The sequence below is a fragment of the Empidonax traillii genome, unplaced genomic scaffold (genome assembly GCF_003031625.1).
Source record: "Empidonax traillii isolate 1590-97213 ecotype Southwest subspecies unplaced genomic scaffold, ASM303162v1 scaffold707:size593822, whole genome shotgun sequence".
Lineage (NCBI taxonomy): Eukaryota > Metazoa > Chordata > Aves > Passeriformes > Tyrannidae > Empidonax > Empidonax traillii.
Genome location: NW_020955900.1, coordinates 161,183 through 183,269, shown reverse-complemented (window position 1 = coordinate 183,269; position 22,087 = coordinate 161,183). Strand labels below are relative to the sequence as shown.

Genomic DNA, 22,087 nt, shown 5'->3' with positions numbered 1-22,087 from the left:
ACTCTCATTGCTTCCATATTTATATTTAAACTCATTCTCAAAGAACAGAGGCATTTCTTAGTTTAAAAGGGTAACATCAAGTCTAATTAAAAATAAAATTGCTGATTCTGTGGGTTTCTCTACATTTCCTTAGAGGCACAATGGTTTCAGTGATGGATAATCAGGTTGAGAGCAGAAAAAGCTTATTCTTACCTACACAAAACTGCACGCACACTATAGTAACAGTTGGAGTCTCTTCTATAACTGTGAGGAATGACAAACCCACAGTACAGCTAAAGTTTTTTTAGATTTTAAACCTAACAAATTTATGCTTCAATAAAATGAATGCCATATCTTCCCTGAAGACCTACAGGTATGCATTGCCTCTGTGTGCTGTTCAAAAACTACTGGTCTTTACCTCAGAAACAAACATAGTGACTGCAAAAACGTTGGATACATATATGTACAAGCTATATAAAAATTTATCCATTAATTTCCTTCAAAATATCCCAAGTGTACTATTTTTACATAGGTATCTGTAAACTACAGAAGGCTATAAAACGTTGGTGTTGGGGGCTAAGTCAGGTTTTACCACCAGCATGGCATTTACTCTTCTGATAACTTACAACCTGAAATCTTCCTACATTAGGATTAAAAAATTATTTCAGTAAACAGTAACAAAATAATTTTGGTGGAATAACACTTGTGCCACAGCCAAAACTGGTTAATTCTGCTAAAAATCATGTATTTTAAAAAGTGCATCTATAAATGATATTGGCTTTTCAATTTGAAACAGATTCATGAAGAACTCTTTAAAATAATGAAAATTAATAATAGAAATGAATAGTCTAGATAATATTACTGCCTCAAAACCTAGGTTAGTCATCATAATTTAACATTTTTTTCCTAGTACTGAAGGAGGAGCCTGCAATTACTTATAAATAGAGCACTGTCAACAGTACAGATTATTTTGGTTGTTGCATGCCTGTTCTTGTATCACTCTTTAATAAGTGTTATAGAAATCTTTGTTTGTTACTTAGCTAACTGACCTGTCCAGAAAGCTGGGAATTATTTTGGCAAAACTAAATACAACGGTATCATAAAAGCTGAGTCCAGAATAAGATAACTTTAGGTAACAGCATTCTCTAAAATGCTGGATTAACTTTCTCATCAAATTTCTATACCTAAGTACAATCTATCTCTTATCTTGCTGTAGCCCTTTAAACTACTAAACTAAGTATTACTAATCATAATGGGAAGAGTTCAGGATTTTGTAAATTTTCACTCAAATACAGAATTAATAATTTCAACAGTTTTTACAAATCAAGGCTACACAGATCTCTTCTCACTCCTTTCCTGGCCCCATCAAAAAAAACCTAGTCACCTTTGATGAGGAAAGAGGCTTTTCTCAAAGATCTACAAACTATCTGGTAATATATAGCTGGATAGTTTATTGTTTGAAATAGCAATTAACCCAGAGTCTCAAGGGGTTTCCCACCTTCTGTACACAAGACTGCAGACAAAACCATGGACAATATATTCGTCTTCTGGAAAATATTATTGCCATCTCCCCCCCCCTCAAAAAACCAAAGCAACCAAAACAAAAAAAACCCAAACAAACACAACAACAAAAACTCAACAAAAAAATCAACCATAAACAACCACAAACAAACCAAAAACTCCAAAACTGTTTTCCCAACTGATACTCTGTGGCTTTACCCCATGGAAACAAAGAGCTTTTGTTCCAGATCACAAATGCCACTATAATTCAGTGGAACAGTCACCTTCTCACCACTCGGCAACAAGGGTTGCCAATAGACGCAGTAACCATGGGCCTGTCAGAAACTGCATGGCAACCTTGTTTATTCTTTCTCATCTGTTTGCTTTCTACGTTTCAGATATCTTCATTTAAGGAAGTTCATATTGAGTAAAATACTTCTATGTCAACATAAACTCTTCACCCCTGATGTGTTTCAGTAGATTTAGGAAAAACCTCCCTGCATTTTCTCTCCCAGGTGTCCTGCAGATAGCTTTCAGCTGTCAGCACCTTCAGAGAATTGCTAGAACAGTTCTTGAAAATTTTGAGACTGTTTTGGAGTAGGAATAATAAACCAGCAGCTAGAAAGTTAAAGCTACTTTCTTTGCCAATAATTATACTGGTCTGCTCTCTTACAGTTCTTTTACAGGAACGTCACGATTTTGACATTTATTTGACAGAAGCAGCATTATATGGAGAAAATATAAGAAATGACGCACACCAAGACCATCTTATGTAAGCCTGTGGATAATTTGTTTGCCTGACAGGACTGCATGATATGGGAATGTTCCCACCACTCCAGGAGCTGTGCTGTGTCCAAATCAAACAGACACCACAGAAACAGTAAAACCTTCTCTAGATTGACGTTTTGAAACTGAGCCTAATACGATCAATTTCAGGCTGCAGCTTATCTCTCTGCAGGGACACTATCATGGTCCCCCTGCCTGGCTGCTTGTTTCCACCAGTGTACAATTTAGTTGAGATCTATACCTCGTGGTCAGATTTGTTGACAGATAAGTACATATACAGAAAGTGCTAGTGCGCAAATCTTAGGCGGTTTTGTAAACAAGATTATGTATGTTCATCTGCTACCACTATATTCAGAAGTTTGACAGAGCTGGTAGACTTATTTCTTTGTTAGCATTCCTTCTTAAAAAATTATAGGTACAGGAATGACACTAAGACTCCATACATTACTTCAACCCTTCATTCAGAGAGTGCTGTTACACACTACACAATGCAGTTTCTTAGCATCCAACTGTAACACCCACACATGAAACATGGAAATGACAGTACAGGTTTATAGCTAAGATTTGTAGTTAGTTTTTCACCAACTACAAAAACTTTCTAAAAAAAAAAAAAAGGTACTCCCTCCTTGTAGTTTGCTCTTCTTTATTTTTCAATGCATTCTACCTTTCCTTCCCTTTTCCTCATAGTCACTGTGAAGATATTGCTGTATGCAGTTTTCTTATTAAAAATTTACCTTTTTTTCCACCATACTGAATGTGACATATTGTTTAGCCATTTACAGGCCACCCTCCTGCCATAACCCTAGACATCCATGGGTACTTCTCAAAAGTTATTTGTACCAGTTGCCTCAGACTTGAACATATGTTGTGGTTTTAAGGCAGACATCAGTAGGTGGGAACAGGACTCAATGAAGCATGACTTGCAAGGGAACATATCGGGCCTAATGACAGGGGGACAGAACAGGGTTAAGACTGTACAAATTCTTCAGTTTTAGAAGGCCTGACAGACCGCAGAACTCAAGTGCCCTGCAACTTGTCTGCTTTCTGTACTTACATCAGGTGGCTTACCGAAAGTTCTTACCCACAGCTGTGCCTTGCTGTATCATTAAATCTAGACTACCACAAGATGTTCCATTGCTCAACAGGCACTGCCCTCCCACTGCTGCTGTTTGCCAGACTTAAACAGAAGTTTGTGACATATTGATTCCTCTGGTTTACTCTCCTAAGTTTAGGAAGGACTCACTCAAATGTTAATTTGGAAAAATAAATAAAGGCAAAAGTTTCAAGGGCAAAAATAAAAATCCACGTTTCAGATTACTGAAATCTAGTTTATGAACTTGACAAAGCAGCTGGGATTTACCAAGCTTCTCCTAACATGAAATGTGACACCATTCTCCTTTGCCTTGTATGTTCACTTAAATTAGTCCATAATAATCTCTAAGATCCATTTTTACACAGTTGATGACTGCAGATTATTACTATTTCTATCTACAACCAGAGGGCATAAACTCAATTCTGGCAAATAAGACCTGGCTAAAAAGCACCAGTGGACCTGATAGTAGCAGGACTTGATCAGTTTCAAGTCCCACTGTGTCCTCTCTGCAGGCCAGAGGCAAGTTTGGTAATTACAGATTTGCTACATACGCTAAAAGGCTGTCTGTCACTCTCTGGTGCACCCAGATCTTTGCCCACTTAAGGGAACAGCATTGTGATGAGGAAGAGGTGACTCTGATGTGCATTATTTAATTCTTATTTATGAATACAGAATAAAGTTTTTAGTTCCCGTGTTTGAACCTTTCTTTGCTTGCACATGGAAAGAAAATGTTAGAGCTTGCAAATCGAACTGTCAGCATTTTTAAAAGGAATGCATATTATGAAGTCAGAGGAGATATTTGTTCTTATGCCAACAACATTAAAAAATTAAATATATAGGCCATACTCTTCATGACCCCAGTAAGCTGTAAACTATGATTATCTCTCTCCCCTGTAAAGGTTTTTTCTCAGTCCCTGCTAAAATATCACAACATCATGACGAATTTCTTTAAAAGAAAGACACTAAGTAGATACTCAGAGCTTTGTAATATGCTGTTAGGTTTTGACTGCAATTGGAAGACTGTTTCTTCTGCAGCTATTTCCTGAAACTGATTTCACAAAGAAATCCTACATTAGGATTTTTATGTTTGGAGTGTTTTCTTACACATTTTTATTCCACTACCAAAGTAGCATTCTTAGATTTAAATCAACACTAAAACATAAAATAAGACTGAAAATACCCTAGAGTTAAGAAAACTGTGTTCAGCTACATCCAGTTCTGGTATAGCAGATAATACTTATGTATACAAGAAACAATTTCTTTTCCTCTTAAAAGAAGTCCTTATACATTTTTACAGCAAATTCCTTATCTTTCTAATACGGCAGTACAAAACTAAACCACTACTGACTTCTGATACAAGCACTTCAGAGGTGAAGAAATAAAGTTCCTCCTGTAACTAACATAAAGTGTTCTGAACTGACAACTAAGAGAACAGTATGACTTTAAAAATACGATACTTTACATCTAACCTGTATAGTCCTTTAGGCAGCCCAAGTGTGTGACAGTGCACGTGCTTGATTCTTCCAAGGTTTGGGGGCTTTTTAAAATACTCATCATAGAAACTTTGTTCCAGTATCACAGGTACAAAAGGCAAACTAATACAATGAATTCACCTTAATCTGCTGAACAGAAACAGTTTCTTTGTGAGAAGAACAAACCACTTGTGATAAAGTATGGAGTACTGATATTGAGAGCAAACTATGGCAATGTAAACATTAGCATTAGCTGTTCTGCCATTTCTTCTCAAACATCTAGCAAATGTATTGGTCCATTGATGCTGAAAGTAGGAATAGGTTCTCATTTAGTCGTTTCCACATGATAGATGTACTGCCTGTACTCCAGAGAGGCAAGAAAGGAGCAATTACATCATCTCTCTGGAACCAGACTATCAAACTACTACCTACTTTATTTTATGCTCTCTGTAATTCCTAGACACCATTTCTTCAAGCCATTTTCAGCAATGCAAAAATCTGTGACATAGTGGCACTTAAGGACAAAGATAATGCAAAACTAATCTGAATTAATTTATAAGTAAATAACAATGGTCAATCTAAAATCTTTTAAGCTCTCTGAAATAGTTACCCCAGCCTTAAAGCTTAAAGCTCATCTCCACATTAAAGTAAAGCAGTATTCTCTAACTGAAAGGCTGTAAGAGAGCCTCAGTTGGCATCTGACCTGAAAACAAAATCCTAATTCCAGCAACCCTGCACATTAAACTCAGTGCAACACTTATGTTTTTCCACAGGAAAATCACTTTTTTCAGTTCTGGAAATAATTTACATGTAAACTTTGAACTGTCAGGAGCAACAGCTTGGTTCTGAGCTGTTTGGGCTTAAAAAAAAAAAAATCAAAAGGAACTGGAGAGAAGCCACAGTACATCTTAAGTCAGATTCAATAGCTATTAGTGAAGCACAGGTAGACAAATTCAGTTGATGTCATACTGGAACTTTCAACCTTTTAAGTGTCAAACTGTCTCCCTATGGGGTCAGTAAAAAATTGATAGTTCATAAAATAAAATTAGGTGTAGCTAAAGTGATCTAACAGCAAGTAGCCACTGCAAGGGGTGGTCCTACCTTGTCTTCTTCCCACCAGGATATGTACCCTGGCCTTTTCCACTGGATTGGGTTGAGGAATGAATCGGACATACAGTGAGTCAGTTTAGTTGGCTGCTCTGGCAGAAAATCATCCCAAGCGGGGAAAAAAAAACCAAACATTTTCCTAAGGAGCTGAATGGATTCAACATGCAACTTCAGGACTGCTAGCTCAGACACATGGGGTAGGGAAAGAGAGGGAAACAGGAGTGCCTCTTTGCACAAAGCTCAGTATTTCATTATGTTAGCTCTACTGAAACTATGTTTGAAAGCATCTCCTGCCTCTCTGGTAAGCTTCAACTTGCTACACAGGAGCCTGTGCCTCCACTAGAAAAAAAACAATAGGATGGGGAGTAGAGGGTACCAAAAAACCAAAACCAGAACCAATAACAACAGTAAAACAAAACAAAAACAAAACAGTGGAGGGACTCTGGAGCTTCTTCATTGGTTTCCAGCCTTGCTCTCATAGGGAACAGGTGAGAGAACCAGACAAAGCAAAGCCCTATTCCCTATCTTGCTTCTTGCTTCTAAAAATAAAAAATTAGGTGTGCCCATCCCCATCTAAAAAGCTTCTCATTAACTTAGCCATGCAGAGGGAAATGAGCAGTTTAATGTTAAAGAAAAAAAGCCTCTGAGCGCCCAACACAGCCACCGCAAGGGCACTTCCCAGCAGCAGGGAGGTGGGAAGTCTCCGGAAGTACTTTGAGTCTCAGTTGGACACCCAGCTTAAGGCTGGATGTGGGCACCACTAATGCCACAAACCCAACAGGGGGGCAGGGGAACCGTGGCCTTGCTCAAATTACCCCTGTAGCGCTGGGATAGCACAGCCCCAGCCGGCTGGGTTGGACTGGGATGGACTGGGCCAGACTGGTTTATACAGGTCTGGACCGGATTGTTCAGAGTTGGACTGCGACTAACTCGGTTTAGGGGGATTGACTAGGTTATACTTGGTTTGTTCAGCCTGGAGAAGGCTGAGGGGAGACCTCATCACAGTCTTCAACATCCTCACGAGGGGCAGGTACTGATCTCTTCACTCTCACAACCAGTGACAGGACTCAAAACAAGGCTGAGTTGGGGAAGGTTTAGGTTAGATATCAGTAAAAAGTTTTTCACCCAGAGGGTGGTTGGGCACTGGAACAGGCTCCCCAGGAAAGTGGTCACAGCACCAAGCCTGGCAGATTTCAAGAACCATTTGGACAATGTTCTCAGACCCACGGTGTGGCTCTTGGGACTCTCCTGTGCAGGGCCAGGAGCTGGACTCCAATGACCCTTCTGGGTCCCTTTGAACTCAGCGGATTTCGTGATTTTACGATAATTGGCCAAAGTGGTTAAGACTGGTCTGGACTGGGATGTACTTGCCTAGACTCAGTTTACATTGGGTTAGACTAGAATGAGCTGGGAGATAGCGGGATGCACTGGGATTCAGTGGGACAGACTGGTTTGCACCACTCGCCTCCGCCTCTGCCGCCGCCGCCGCCGCCCCCGCCCCTCTCGCACCTTCCCTCACGCGGCCCTTCCCGCCACGGCGCGCACGCGCCCAGCCGCGCGGCCGCCGCTTGTTTTGGAGGCGCGCGTGGTCCTCTCCGATTGGGCGGTGCCGCCGCCGCGCGCCGTGCCCGGCCCCGCCCCGCGATCGGAACTACAGCTCCCGGCGTGCCGCGCGGCGCGGCCGGGGCAGCGGCGGGCGCTGGGGAGGGGGAGCGGGCGGCGGTGCCGGCGCTGCGCGAGAGGAGCCCCGGCGGGCTGCGGTGAGCGCGGCGCCCCCGCCCGACGGGCCCCGCCGCCCGCAGGAGCGGCCGCGCCGGCAGGAGGAGACGCTGCTGCCACCGCCGCCGACCCGCGCCGCGTCCCTCTCCTTCCTGTGCCGGCGGCGGGGCGGGCGCTGCCCCCTTCGGTAGCAGCCGCGGCGGCAGCAGCATGAGCGGCGGCGGCGCCGGGCGGAGCGCGGCGGCGGGGGCACGGCTGGCGGCGCGGCTGCTGGCGCTGCTCGGCTGCGTCCTGACAGCGGAGGCCCAGGTGGGGACCGGCGGCGGGCGGGACGGGAGGGAGCGAGGGCAGAGCGTGGCCGGGCAGGGATGCGCGCTGGCCGTAGGCAGCGGGGCGTACCCCCCCGAGAGGCAGGAGAGCACAGGTTGGAGGTGAGGTCACTTCGGGGGGTCGTGGGGGCAGCTGTGGGCCGTGTCTTGTGCAACCACCCCGTGGAGAAGTCGAGTATCTCTCGCTGAAGTCTGTAGCGCACGTCCTTCCCTTTCGATCCCCTGCGGCCGGCATCCAGCCTGGGGCCGGTGCCTCCGGTCTCCGGGGAGAAGTTGGTTGACGTGGGAAGCACAGATAGCACCAGTCAGTGGGATGTTGTGTCGAGGAGCTCCGGGTGGGATCGTGCCATTGGCTTCAGGCAGAAACTTGGGTGTCCTGATGAAGTCCATGAGAAACCATATGTTCGAATGGTGATGCCAGTGCCCGGACTTGGCTTGTGCTTAGGTCGTGTCTGTCTGCTCACGTTACAGAGAAGGAGGAGAACCTCCTTCTTTCTGTAAGCTGCCTTCACAGCTTCAGAAGGGCAAGTGTCTGCACTTGCTATGATTTATCTGCTGCATGACTGTGACTGAAATGAAAAACTGGTATCAAGTGGGAAAGGCTTTTAGCTTGCCCAAAAACATCAGAGTGAGTTTAGAGAGGAATACGATGTCCACGTGGAACAAAGTTTGTCCTCTGAATTGCCCTTTTTCTTGTGGTAAGTTGAAGTTGTTTCAGGTTTAAAAACCCATTACTTTAGCAGCTATTTTAGTGTAACTAAATATTAATGAATTGGAGTTCTCAAAGAAGCTGTTAATAAACTGGCATGGTTTTCTTGTGATGTTTGGCAGAGAGACTGGTTGTTGCTACTTCATAAAATTGTCAGCATATTGTATTCAGAGTTTGACTTGCGCAGGAAAAAGATAAGCTAGCCATTAGTTCTTGAAGTCATGTTACCTAAAGCTTTTCTCACATTCTGCAGCTATGGCAAAGTATAACATTTAAGAAACAAAACAAGGTGTCCCAGGTGGTCTTCTAATTGTTGAAGCAATTAAAGGAAAACAACCTGTCCACACTAATAAGGTTGTTTGTGTGAATAGACTGCTTCTTAATATATGCATTTATTCAGGTTTCTCTTAATGCTGAAGTGCTGAATGCATTTCTCTTTCCAGATTTCATAGGGAGAAATTGATTCAGGTTGGACATTGGCTTTTTCTTCTGAAAGGTTGATTTGTCTTGGAGAGAATAAGAAGTTTTACATCTCTGGTATAGCTCTGATACTTGTTCAAGAACTAAACTAGGTTTGACAATACCTGGAAATACTTTGATAAGCATATTGGAAATGTAAAAAAAAAGAAATAGCAGCTACTCAATGTCAGGTGGCTTCTTGAACACAAATTATCGCAGGCTAATGATTTTAGAGTTTATTGTAGAGTTCAAAGTAATTAAAAGATGACAAGAAATCTTGGTAATTGTCCACTGTGATAAAAGTTGCGATAGCTTACAGTACAGTTGGGTCTATGTGAACCAAGTTAACTAGTTCAGTTCGGTTTAAAAAAGGCAAAGTACCAATTGTGTGACTAACAAAGTAGATCTTGCAAGGTGTGATTTTAACTGTGTAGTACACCGTTCTTATTTTGATGTCTCCAGCTGGAGAAAAGAATTCACCGGAAGATCCAGGTGTTGACAAAAACAAAACCATTTTCTGCGTATTCTTAGAGTGCTCCATCTCACACAAGTGAGAGCACAGAAGACAATACATGGACCAGTACAGAAACCCTTTCATTGGGGTACTTAAAGGCTGTGTTGCTGTTATATTACTGTGCTATCAACTGACTCCACTGCTGTGCAGTATTGGTGCTTCGTATGTGCTGTCAAACTATTTAATAAATTGTGGTTCGGTACAGATATAGCATAGTTTAATTTTAGAGCATGGTTTTCAAGGAAACATTGATTTTGCTATTTTATGTATAAAAGGAGCTAACTGTTCCAGTTTTGAAGAAGTTGTGAGAAAAAAATGGAGAATTTAGTTTGCTTGCTCTTGTTACTCTGAATTAATTTTTCTCTTCATAATTCCTTAGGCCAGTTCTAGTTTTTGCGGAGGGTTCCTTTCTTAAACTTAATTGATCTAAATAAACTGTACTTCTTTTTTAGAGACATTCTTTGGGTTGAGATCTTAGGTGAATAAAAAGGCTGCAGCTTTTTATTTTTTTCCATGGGTATTTGACACTAGTTTAACTGCTACATGTTTATCTGGGACATTTTTCCCCTGAAAAAGCATTTTCTGTTTTGCATAGATGGTAACGTTATTTTTGTAAGCTGGTCATGAGCTGGTCATCAAAATAGTTTCCTACTCTTTATTTTCTGAGTCCAAAGAAAGTTTCTCATATCATCCTATCTATGCAGTTCAGTATTATTTGAGTAAAATGTTGAGAGTTACCTTTTTGCCTTTATATATTGTAATAAAATGTTCTGCTGTTTGTTTTGTGGTGTGGTGTTTCATGTAAAGGCCATAGCTTTACAGGTTTCTGCCTGTGTGCAATCAATAAGAAAATTGGTAATTTTTAATGAAATCATGATAGATTAAAATGCATGGGGTTTTTATTTCTGTAAGTATCAATAATAACAAGTTTTGTCTTCCGACTTTGAAGTTGGCAGTCATGTGGGCTGTGAACATTCTTGGCTTTGTGAAAAACCTGTAATTGCACATTGGCTCTTTCATAGTTGTTTGCCCATGTTTGAAGTTAGATAACACTAACAAGGCAAGAATAATGGCATGGAAACTTTTGGGTAAAGTAACTTTCCTTAAGTTAGTTTTACTTCATTGGCATATCACTGTACAGGATTGTGACAGCCTATTTAGGGCCTCAGGAAAGGTAGGATCTACATAAGGTGAATTTTCCACTTCCGTGCTTTATTGCCATACCCTCACCTCTTTATTCTCATAGAGGGTAGGGGGAGATCCATTTTCCAGACCTCCTTTAGACTTCATAACAAACCAGAAGCCTACAGTTTGGTTTTTAGTGGCTCTTTTACATCAAGCTTGGTTATGTAAGGGTATCTGTTCTGTAAAGTGCTGGAGTGATTTATCATGCATAAAACAGATTAGATGATTTCATAATCTCATCTATGTGAAATCAGTGGAAGAAAGGAAAAAAGCCACAAAATGTTTGTCTCCTTTTACACATAACCTTTTAATAGTCAAAAGTTCTTCTATTCCCATGCAAGATACAAGATGTGTGGGCGTTTCTGTATTAAATGCTTTCTAGGCCATCATAGATGTCATTCAATTTCCTGTCTGACTGAAGAATAGCAGCAGTAGACAGCAATGTTTGGTTTCATCCTATTATAAGTGGTTTAATGCCTTTAAACTCACATTTGAAAGGCTTTTCAAACACGTTTGTAGTAGTTTAAGAAGCTGTGCTTAGGAGCAGTTGATTTAGATTTGTTGAAATACACCATACAAGTGTTCTTAGAATCACACTTTTCAGTGTTTTCACCTTTCAGTAAGACGCTCTCAAAGTCTCAGCAAAAGTGCTGCTGTAGCCTAGTCTTCAAAGTTGGTTTGGCCTGTCGTCTGCTGCATGCACGCTTCTGCCTTGCCCTTGTGTGTTGGCAGCAGCACTTCTGCACTCGTGTGTGCTGCTTTTCGTACAGGTGGTCTTAACCTAGAGCAGTACCTTGAACCAGCTAGCACAAGGAGAGGGATGAGACTTGGAAAGTTCAGACTAAGTTTCACGATAGATTTATAGCATTACAATTTGTGTCCCTGCACCTGGTTTTCCGAGGATTTGTTTGTAGAATTTAACTGTGAAGTTACAAATTTCTTGGGCGCAAAAGTACCTATGCCCCTTTTCCTCATGCCTCTAAAGAAACTAGATGGAGTGTTCTTACACTTTGAGAAGTATAAAAATGAAAGTGTGTGACTGTAGGGGGTTTTTTAGGCAATTCAACTCATGAGTATTTTGTAAGAGAATACTTGATATGCAACTCTGCAAATATACCACGTGTAAATGGTTTGGAAAGTCCTGTTCATTCTACAGAAAGTTATATATGCTGAAACTGCCAACAAATTTTAGGGCTGCAGTTATTAATCTGGCTAATGCTGATTCAGCATTGCATTTGGAAGTGGACTTAAGCTCAAAAAAGTGTTAAGATCTTATTTTCTGACTGTGTAAGGTATAGTGTAGAGCATTTTAATGATAAGAAATAAAATATTTGCCATGGAACTACATTTCACTAGTATTTCTTTCAACTGCCATATTTTTTCTCTTTAGAGGATTTTTCTGTAGTTAATATTCTATTTCTATATTAAATATTTTTTATGTATTGTTTCAACAGCTCACGGGAGTCCTAGATGATTGTTTGTGTGACATAGAAAGCATTGATGACTTCAATACTTTCAAGATCTTCCCCAAAATACAGAAACTGCAAGAACGTGATTACTTCAGATATTACAAGGTACAATTATAATGGTATTTTCCTGAACATTTTAAATAAAATGTAGAAAATTTAGGAAGGATTATATATAAAATCAACTTGCTTATGTTAAGCTGTCTATAAGAAACCCACAGCTCTTTAATTTGGTTGTAGCAGGTTTTCAGTCCCTGACAGTTATGTTGGTAATAAGTCTTGTTTGCTTTGTTAATCCTGGAGTCAGTGACAGCAAATCATGACTGCTTTCATTCAACTGATAAGTGGTAATTTTAAAGGTAGTGCCTTTGTACTGCTGCATCTAGAAAAGGATCATATATTAGCAACTTTCTGACAGCATGCAGTACTTGTCTTCTAAGAAATGTGTGTAATTTGAAATGGAAATATTGCTATGATTTCCTTATAAATTGCTGTCTTAGTTCTGATTTTAGTGTTTGCTGTCTAGAGAACCGTTATTCTTTTGAAAAGTAGGTGAAACTATTCCATTTTCAAGTAGTATGTAATATCACTTTTTTATTACTTTAAACGTGTTTTTTTCCTCTGTATTAGAATCTGATGTGCAAAAGAAGATTGGAAGCCTGATAGTTCTCTTTTCAGATATGCTTAACTTGAAAGTGAGGTTGTATTTTGACTGAGCTAATCAGATGGTTGCCTGTGCCAGGAAAATGGAGGTTACAGTCCTCTAGGGCAGACCATCCTGCCCCTTCCCTGCTTTTAGCTCTTGGTTAGGCAAATGCCTCTCTTTAACCTGGTAGATTTTTAGTTTGGATGTTTGGTTTTGTCATTTGGTAGGTGGTTTTGTTGGGGTTTTTTTGTTGGATTTGTTGTGTTTTGGTTTTTTTCTTCTCCTCAGGGTGTAGCAAGTTGTCTAGCTGGTCTGGAATCACACAAGTAATAACGTTGTGCAACTTTGGTACTAATACATGACATAGTAGTGGTAATTAGATTGTCCAGAGGCAACAGAAAGATATAAAACAAAGTACTCGAAGAGGAGCAACAGGTTTCATACAACAGTAATTTCATCCTGCAAATCTAGACCTAATCTTCATTTCAACAGCAGTTCTGCAGTTCATTCTCTAATGGTGTGTTACAATCCTGCCTCGTCTTTTATACTGATCTTCCTAATAGATTGGCAGTTACAAGGACCAGTGTGCGGTCCACCCATCATCACACTTCCCTTAATCCTTCCAGTTGGGACAGGGAAGAGATTGTGTTTAACAGACCAACTGCGCAATTAAGTCAGAATGAGCAACAGTTTTTTTGATATCCCTGCACAGAATCGTGGAAGTGCTATTTAGCACATAAATGGATGTGGAAATTGTGGAGGTAGGCAATGACCATCTAGATCTGCTACAGCATAGGGGAAATATACTTGTTCTGGAGTGAAAACACTCCTATCCTGAAGTAATTGAATTTGTAGTAGGAATTTGGGTTGTGAATTTTTGTAACTACAGTCACAGTAGTATTCCTATGGTGTTGCTAGTTCAACAGCCATAAAAAAAACCTTAATGTATAATACTGAATGGATGAGGTAGTTTTTATTTAAAGGCCAGATAAAACTTTCTTTATAAACTCTTTCAGAACTTGTGCTAGGTGGTTTCTAGAAGGTAGAATACTTCTCAATGAAAGAAAGGAATAAAAATTTTTGTCTCTTTACTTTTATACATTAAAACACACAAAATATGGGAGCCTCATGATAAAGAATCTATCTTTTAATCTGTGAAAACTACTGACTAATACTCTAAATTATAATAATGAAATCCAGTACTTCAGACCTTGAAGAAAGTTGAAGGATGTTCTGTGTAGTCAGTGCATGATTGGTATTGATTAAAGAACAATTGGTTTGTGTGCGTGCTGGGTTTTAGTGCTCTTCAGCCATTCTGGAACTAGTATATCTTGGTTTGCATGTTTTCTTTCTGAACTAATCTGCGGTTTATACAGCAGTGTTCTTCTATTTACGATGTTCCTCTGTGTAAAAGCAGTGACTGCCTACTTACTTCTGTCTTTCTCAGTGTGTAAGCATTTTTCACTGTGAGAATTTACTTTGAAGATGGGTGTAATCTAGCTGGTCTTTTTTTCTGATAGAAATCGGTGGGAGGGGAAAGTTTTATGTAATAGGTCTTACTGTGGAATGCAAAACTATTTTGTACTTTATTTAAAAAAAAAAAAGGTGAGTGAACAAGTAAAAAAAATCATTTCACGTTATTTTTTTTCCCTAGGGATGGTGGTTTTGGATTGAATAGTGGAAATGGGGGGAAGCAATCTAAAATCTCTGCTTTTATTGTGTCTGTGCTAGCATGGTTTGAATTGTAACTAAAAGATATTTGTCATCACTCCTAAGAAGTTGTACCATCTGCTGAATGTCTTGTTAGGGTTGTTTTGACTGAGGAATCTCTATAACATTTTAAAATAATAACCTGTTTTCATTGCTTAAAATCCAAAATCATCTAAGCACATATTTGAATTAGTAAACTTCAGTGGCGAGAGATTTAATTAGTGGTTTAATATGCAATGTGTTTGTGTTCATTCACTGAAGACCATTATCATTAACAATTGCACTGCAGCAAGCTTCAGCTTATGTACTCACAGAAAGAGTAATTAAAAGAAACTAACAGACCGACCAAACCCCCACAGACTCAAAGTACTACATAAAGCTCTTTTACCTTGTATCCTCTCCTGTAATTCAAAGGATTTCTTGATACTGAGATCTCTTTCTTCTACAGTTGCCTTATGTAAGCATTGGCTATGAACTTTTGTTTTCATACTTTTAGGTCAACCTGAAGAGACCGTGCCCATTTTGGGCTGATGATGGCCATTGTTCTATCAAAGACTGTCATGTAGAGCCTTGTCCTGAGGTATGGATCAAATAATATATAATAGGAAAAGGTTTTTTGGCTAGAAGTTTGCTTATTTCTGCTGATTAGTACTATAGTAGCAATATTTACTGAAGAGAACTTAAATTTAAGTAAAAATGACAAAATCTTTTGCCATTCCAAAAGTAGAAATACAACCAAAGTATTTTAAGGTTGTAGTTATTTTATGAACAAAGTGGCTAACTTCAAGAATAAGTCTCTTCTAAGCTCTAGCACTTTTTAGGATGCAACATGTTGAGAAAGTAAAGTTAATTATTTTTTAAAAAAGTTTGCTTTGACCTCTATAGTGATGATGCTTAATTTGTAGATTTTAATCAAGCATAAACATTTTTATGAACAGTGTAAAAACTGTGATTTATTTTTTGGTTTTAGAGCAAAATACCTGTTGGAATTAAGGCTGGGAGCTCTAATAAAGTAAGTACTCATTTATTTTTTAAGTTCTTTCTGACTTTTTTTTTTTTTTAAATCTTAACATTACAATAGCTGAGTGACTTTTTAGTACAAACCTTCAGTGTCGGCATACTGATGAAACAGTGAAGATAACTGATGAGTTCCTGTATGTGGCTTTACCTTTTTACCTTTATGTATAATAGTGTTTCTGATGTAGCTGGTACTGTCATGTCTTTCTGGGTCTGTCATAGTTTGAGAGCTGGTGCAAACTGAACCAGAGAATGGCCAGGGACAGCAGTACATGGCCACAGAATGCTTGATGCAAAATTATTTTTTCGTTTCTGAGTAAAGGCCACCTTCTGTAAAGCAATAGGCTAAGATGCACAGATGCTGTAGCAGTGCAGTCTTTTTTAAGAATTGTGTGTAATCATAATCTCTAATTAAAAGAACCCAAACAATTACATTCAGCTTTGCTATATCTAATTTTCAGAAGATTTTTTTTTCCCCAGAGATTATTTGGTCATTAGTTTAAAGATAGTTTAGGCCAAAGTGGTCAGTTCAAGCTCAAGTAGTCAGTCTGTGCTGTTGGCTTTTACTTGCTTTTCTCCAAGCCATCCTTCCTAGATCACCAAGTGATCTTAGCAAAGCCAAAAAAATAAAGAGGGTATATATGCCTAGGAAAAGAGGTCAGAGTAGAAAGACAAATAACTCTCACCCACACCCAAATCCCAAACACAGTGCCCAAGAATAAGATTTTAGCAGTTGATAGGATAATGGTGCCCAAATGAGAGATCTTCCTGTTGGGTGCCTCAGCCGTCTTGTAGACTCATGTCCTGATTAACTATCCTGTCTCCACCCTTCGCAGTGCTTTCTGCCTCCCTGGGCAGTCTGAGTGTAGTTCACCATATCATAAATGACATTAGGTTTAGGCTTCATGCAAGGAAACATTATCAAAGATAGCTGAGAGGAATACTTCATTATGAATTATAACTTCTGTGTCCTGCTGTCTTGAGCAGTGCAGGCAAGTCTGCTCGAGCTTTAGCTCAAGAGGAAGTCTTGTCTCCCGTTCATACATATCTTGTTAACTCAGTCTGATGTAAATGCTGCCTCTTTATTTAAAGGTTCCTGGTAATCAAAGAAGAAACATCTTTCGCACTGGCATGACTTAAATGTCAGTCATTCACCATTTCGGCACAAGCAGCAGTAGTTGTTCTGGAAAGTTGACACTGTTTCAGAGCTGAAGATCAGGTGTTTTAGCTGGATACTCTGTTGCCAGTTCTCTTTGTCATTGATTCTTTTCTCTCCCGAGCTTGATTATAGAGAAACTGACTCCTGGAATACCATAATGCCTCCTAAAGAGGCACTGTAAAACTTTAAAGACTGGTTTAGAAAGGATTCTTCTAATAGGCATTTGAGCTTCATGATGGATTAATCTTGAGAGCCTTAAGTAAGTTGTTAATTAGTAGCCAAAGATTATGCTGTTCTTTAGATACTTCACATGAGCATATCAAATTGGACTTGAGAAGTGAAAAATCAAGAGGCTTTGCTTTCACCACAGTAAAGAAACTGGGATAGCTTCTTTGGGAAGCTGTCACTTGCTGGTGTGTTTGCTACAGTGGTTTCCTTTAAGTTGCCTTGTAGGTTGCTGCAACCACCTACAGTACTGAACGCTGGGGGATTCTGCACCTTTAATCTGCAGTGGAAGTCAGTAATGTGCTGCTTTTCTGTCGGAGAAGCAAATATTTCTGCAGGAAAATGGTCATCAGAACTGACATAAGTCTTATCTACACCATTTTCTTACTTTTTATGGTTCAGTTAAAAAATCTTTATTGGAGCCAATTAGAAATTGACAATCTCATTTAATATCCTTTTTGAGGAAATATCAGATTCGTCTTATTATGAGTGTTTTGTTTCAAGGACCATGCAAGTACTGGGCTATTAGCATGTGCTAATTTCCCATTTGGGAAAGTTTTGTGTCTTGTTGCTTATCCATAAGGTATTGGGTTAAAAAAAAAAGGTGTTTTTTCTTTGGGGACATACATGTCCACTTTGCCTCTTTCATCCTGATAACGTCTGCCTTGGAAAGATGAAAACAACCAAAGGCGTGTTTGTAATAGTGAGAGTTATAACCTCTTGAGTAGATATACTTGGGGTAGAATTCTGTGGAGTGGTTTTCTGTGGTTGCTGTGCAGTTTCCCATTGCCTTTCTCTTCTAACATAGAGGAGCTTGTAAACTCGCTTTATTTAGGCTTTTGTGGGGGATTTTTTTTGTTTGTTTGCTGAGCAATAAAGAGAACGGTTCTTTGGAAAGCTCATCTAGCAGCAAAAAGTTAGGTTACACGTGCACAGCTTCTCCATAGGAGTGCAGTTAGCAATGAAGGATCTCTTTTTAATTCTGCACACCAACATTAGCTCTTTGAAATAGTGCGTGAGGGGCACAGAGTAATTTCCCCTTCTTTAGTCCTGTTTCATTTGAGGGGTAAACATATATTTTGGGGCTACACGTTAAAGAGCCATCATGACAGCTGCTGTATAAATCTTTGAAGCAAGGGGCAGGATGCAGTAACTTGAGGTTTCAACATTTAACTTAGTAATTTACTTCCTGCCCTTCTCTTTTCTGTTGTGTTTTTTTGTTTGTTTGTTTTTTCCCCAGAAACTGCTCTTGGGAGATCCTGCTTGGCAGGAACAGATCCTTTGTCCTGATCTTGTCAGGGATCACAGAGCACTGATAGCTATTGCTGTTAAACACTGGAGAATAGGGAAGGCTGGAAACATGTTTTGAGACTTGAATGCTCATTGTATTTGAAACCTTAAATTTAGGAGTATAATCTTGGCAGTAACCTTTTTTCACTTCAGGGTAGGGATTGGTTTGCAGCTCTAGACATGCAGAATGTTTACTTCAGCATCTCAGTATGTTATTTCATCAGCAGTATCTGTTTCAGTCTAGGTCAGATCCATTCCTTGTTCAGATTTTTCCATTTAACATCCATATGATGCTGAAGAATGAGGTCCCATGTCTGTCAAAGCCAGGAAAATTGAGTGAAAAGTTCCTTCTAAATATTTGTTATGGTCAAGGGCCCTAACAAGGTTTGAGTTATTTGAGGTTTTTTTAATCTCCTTCACTTCTTTGGTTTTCAGTACGTTCTGCTGTTGTCTCTTAGTTCTGGCAAATGCATTTTATAAAGCACGTAATCTTGCTTACCCATATGAACAGTTTTAATTAAATCCTTTCTTTTTTTGAGAAGTATTGGGGGAGTACTTTGACTCTGGCATCTTGACCACAAGTCTGTCTTCAGAAATGGATTATTCTTACTTTTAAAAATCATCATTTATTATCCAAAAATACAAAAAAATGGAAATTGAGTTTAAATTTTGAGAGAGCACTGTTGCGACCTTTTATGTTTCAGAGCTTTTTGAGCTTTAAACTGACAGACTGAAATTCCCTGCTAACATAACCATATTTTTGTAGAGTAGTGGAATTTAGTAATTAATTCTTCAAGTGTTCTCCTTAGTGTTCCACAAGTAAATCTATTTTAGTGGGTTACTTTTGTAGAATCAAATTTCAGCTTAAAAACTTAAATTCTGTCTTTAAAATACACAAAATTTGAGTTCAGCTGGAAAAGCCTCTCTTCTAAGCAAGCCAATGAATTGGATTAAATGAAACATGAGGGTAAAATAGCCAAAACTGGTAAATATACCTACTGAAATGATAAATAAGATATGGTTATACTTGCAATATACAAGGTGTGACATTTATTGCCTTTCAAGGTCCTTTTATGAGACTGAATAACTATCTGAAACATTCCATTTAGGATGTTTCATAAGATAAAAATTCAATTTAAAGAAAAGGCAAAACAAAATTTTGACATCTTTAGCTAAAATTTTTTTAGTAGTTAAATACAGAGTGAAATCAGCCTGATGAAATTAAGTGAAGAAAAAAACAGAAGTAAGAAATGTTTCAGAATTACTTGCTGCTTCTAGAATCTGAGGATTTTTTCTGATACCAGGCAATTCACTGCTAAACTTAAAAATAATTTTCACAACACCTGTTCTTAGAGTATTTTAAGTAATTAATTTACATATTAAATATGACCTCTCTTACAGTATTCAAAAGCGGCAAACAATTCCAAAGAATTTGAAGACTGTGAGCAAGCTAACAAACTGGGAGCAGTTAACAGTACCTTAAGGTATGGTGTGATTTACATTAACAGTACAAAAATAGTAAGGAACATTTTATTTTGTCTGTCTGGTTTGGGCAATGTGCTGGTTTTTGTTCTTCATTCTTTCCATAACCCACTAGAAAGGAAATGTGAAATGATGCAAGAACATCTAAAAGTAAAGGTGTTAAGTAGACTTCTTTTAATTTTTGTTTAAGTACACTTTGATATTATTTAAAAGAGAATCAAGAGTCAGAGGAAACTTGCAAATAACCCCACCTTTTTTCTACTCTTTGTTCTTGACTACTGTGCTGGATTAAGAGATTTTGTCCTGCTCTGTCCCGCTGTTACACTGATGTGCCTGTTTGTGGTCATTCAGTGAACCAGATCAGAGAGCTTCTGAATTACTTTTGTTGTTGGCAAAGTTATTTTTAGCTTGGATCAATTCCCTGATCTTGCTTATTGCGTGGCACTGTCAAGGTTGGGTGGCAGGAATTCTGCAGAATGGTGTTGCCCCTGGGTACAAAGGTGTGAGGAACAGCATTTAGAAAACCCAGCATTCTACTAGATTACCCACCTTTGAAAAATAAAAACAGAAAAATGAATTCCTAACTGTTGATGTAGAGATGTGGTGTCTTTGGCCACAAGTTCCAGCAGTTCTACCTGATAGAGATGTTGAAACTTTCTTGTTCCATGAAAAACCAACTGCTTCTGCCTGGTGTGTGGTGTTTTAAACCAAACTGGGAAGAGCCTTTATCCAAGGTTTTTTAAGGGAAATAAGAAACTATTAACGCTGTTCCTCTGCCTAGGAGTACCTCATCCTCATGGTTTTGGATTATTTTCTTTTATCGGTTGTGTTTCTTGTAATAATCAAGTCTTGCCTGCTAGTAATTACCAGAGGATTTCCTCACTTAATGCCAAGTATAAAGTCTCCTATTGTCATTTGGCAGAGGGTTAGAAATGTATCTTCTTGTAGAATTGCCTCTGTTTGTAAAATTGAGCTAGTACTGATTCAATCAAATCAAATTCACTTCAGCCTGGAGCAGAGTTCCCAGCCTTAACTTTGCTTACATTTTGCTGTCGGTAGTGTGGCATCAGTAGTTCTGTGCCGCACACAGGCATAGAATTAAGCTTTTGGCACTGTTTGTATTTCATAGTATGGGAACTTCAACACTTTTCTCTCTGGTACAGTGCACTTCTGAAAATGCTAGAGTGAGTGGAATACCATTATTATTTAAATGGCTTAAGACAAGTCATATTCCTAGAGTAATTTATCTTGGAAGGGGAGTATAGACATCCAGTCTCCCAGCAAAAAGCGAGGCTAACTATTGTAGGTTTCATTGAAAGTATAGGTTATGAAAATAGGATTTCTGCTAAGTTTGTACTTCTAAAAGTGTTAAAAATGAATGCTATAAATGCCTTTTACCAAGCTCTAACCAAAGGAAGAGGAACCCCTGCACAGTTCATTCAAATAATGATGGTGAAATCTTTGTGTCAACGATGACTTTCAAAAGTATTGCGGTCGATGCCTGCGAGAATTCTCCAGTTTCAGATACAGTAACTCAGAATTCAATTCTGAGCTAACTGCTGCATGTGGATTGTATTTCTTTCAGTAGCTCTTACTGATGTTGTTAATTTAAAAGTTTTAAATGAAGTGTATTTTTCTCCCCTCAGTAACCAAAGTAAGGAGGCTTTCATTGACTGGGCAAGATACGATGATTCACAGGATCATTTTTGTGAACTTGATGGTAAAATGTTTAAGTTTTTTCAGTGTTTATTTTATTTATTGTCTCTTATAAAAAAACCCACAAAAGATCGTATTTTCTCTGCAAATCACTTTTAAAAGGTTTTCATTTTGTCCTAAGTGGAAATGTGACAGTTCATATCATAAATGCAAAGTACAAATTTTTGCAATTTTACAAGAAGAATTTTGTAGCCTACACAGTGCACATTCATTGTTACCTCTTGTTAGTATGGTGAACAGGAAATTTTTATGGAAGTAATAAAGGAGGTAAATGGGGGGAGTGTCAGCATGTATATTTTATTAAAAACTTCTTTCAAAAAATTGCATCTAGCACAAATATTGGACAAATTACTTGCAGCTGATTCAGTTTCTTACTACTGCATTATTTTTGTTGCTATTTTACTGTCTATGCTTGGACTGAGTTTTTTCTTCTTCCAGCCTTGCTGTTTCCAAATGATCTCTGCAGCCTTATTTGTAAGGACTTTCTTATTGTTAAAACATTAGGATACTAGATTATGTCTTCC

General features: G+C 38.9%; 1 protein-coding gene across 2 annotated transcripts in view; it reads left to right on the top strand.

Annotated features, from left to right (window-relative positions):
* Positions 1–7,851: 7,851 nt before the first annotated feature.
* Positions 7,852–22,087, top strand: part of ERO1B (endoplasmic reticulum oxidoreductase 1 beta) — a 28,520-nt gene continuing 14,284 nt past the window's right edge. For both annotated transcript variants that reach the window (XM_027900110.1, XM_027900109.1), the window contains exons 1-6: positions 7,852–7,965; positions 12,307–12,426; positions 15,171–15,254; positions 15,645–15,686; positions 19,767–19,849; positions 21,494–21,567. In XM_027900110.1, coding sequence (XP_027755911.1) covers positions 7,867–7,965; positions 12,307–12,426; positions 15,171–15,254; positions 15,645–15,686; positions 19,767–19,849; positions 21,494–21,567 — 502 coding nt within the window. In that variant the 5' untranslated portion in view covers positions 7,852–7,866. The remainder of the gene's footprint in view (positions 7,966–12,306; positions 12,427–15,170; positions 15,255–15,644; positions 15,687–19,766; positions 19,850–21,493; positions 21,568–22,087) is intronic.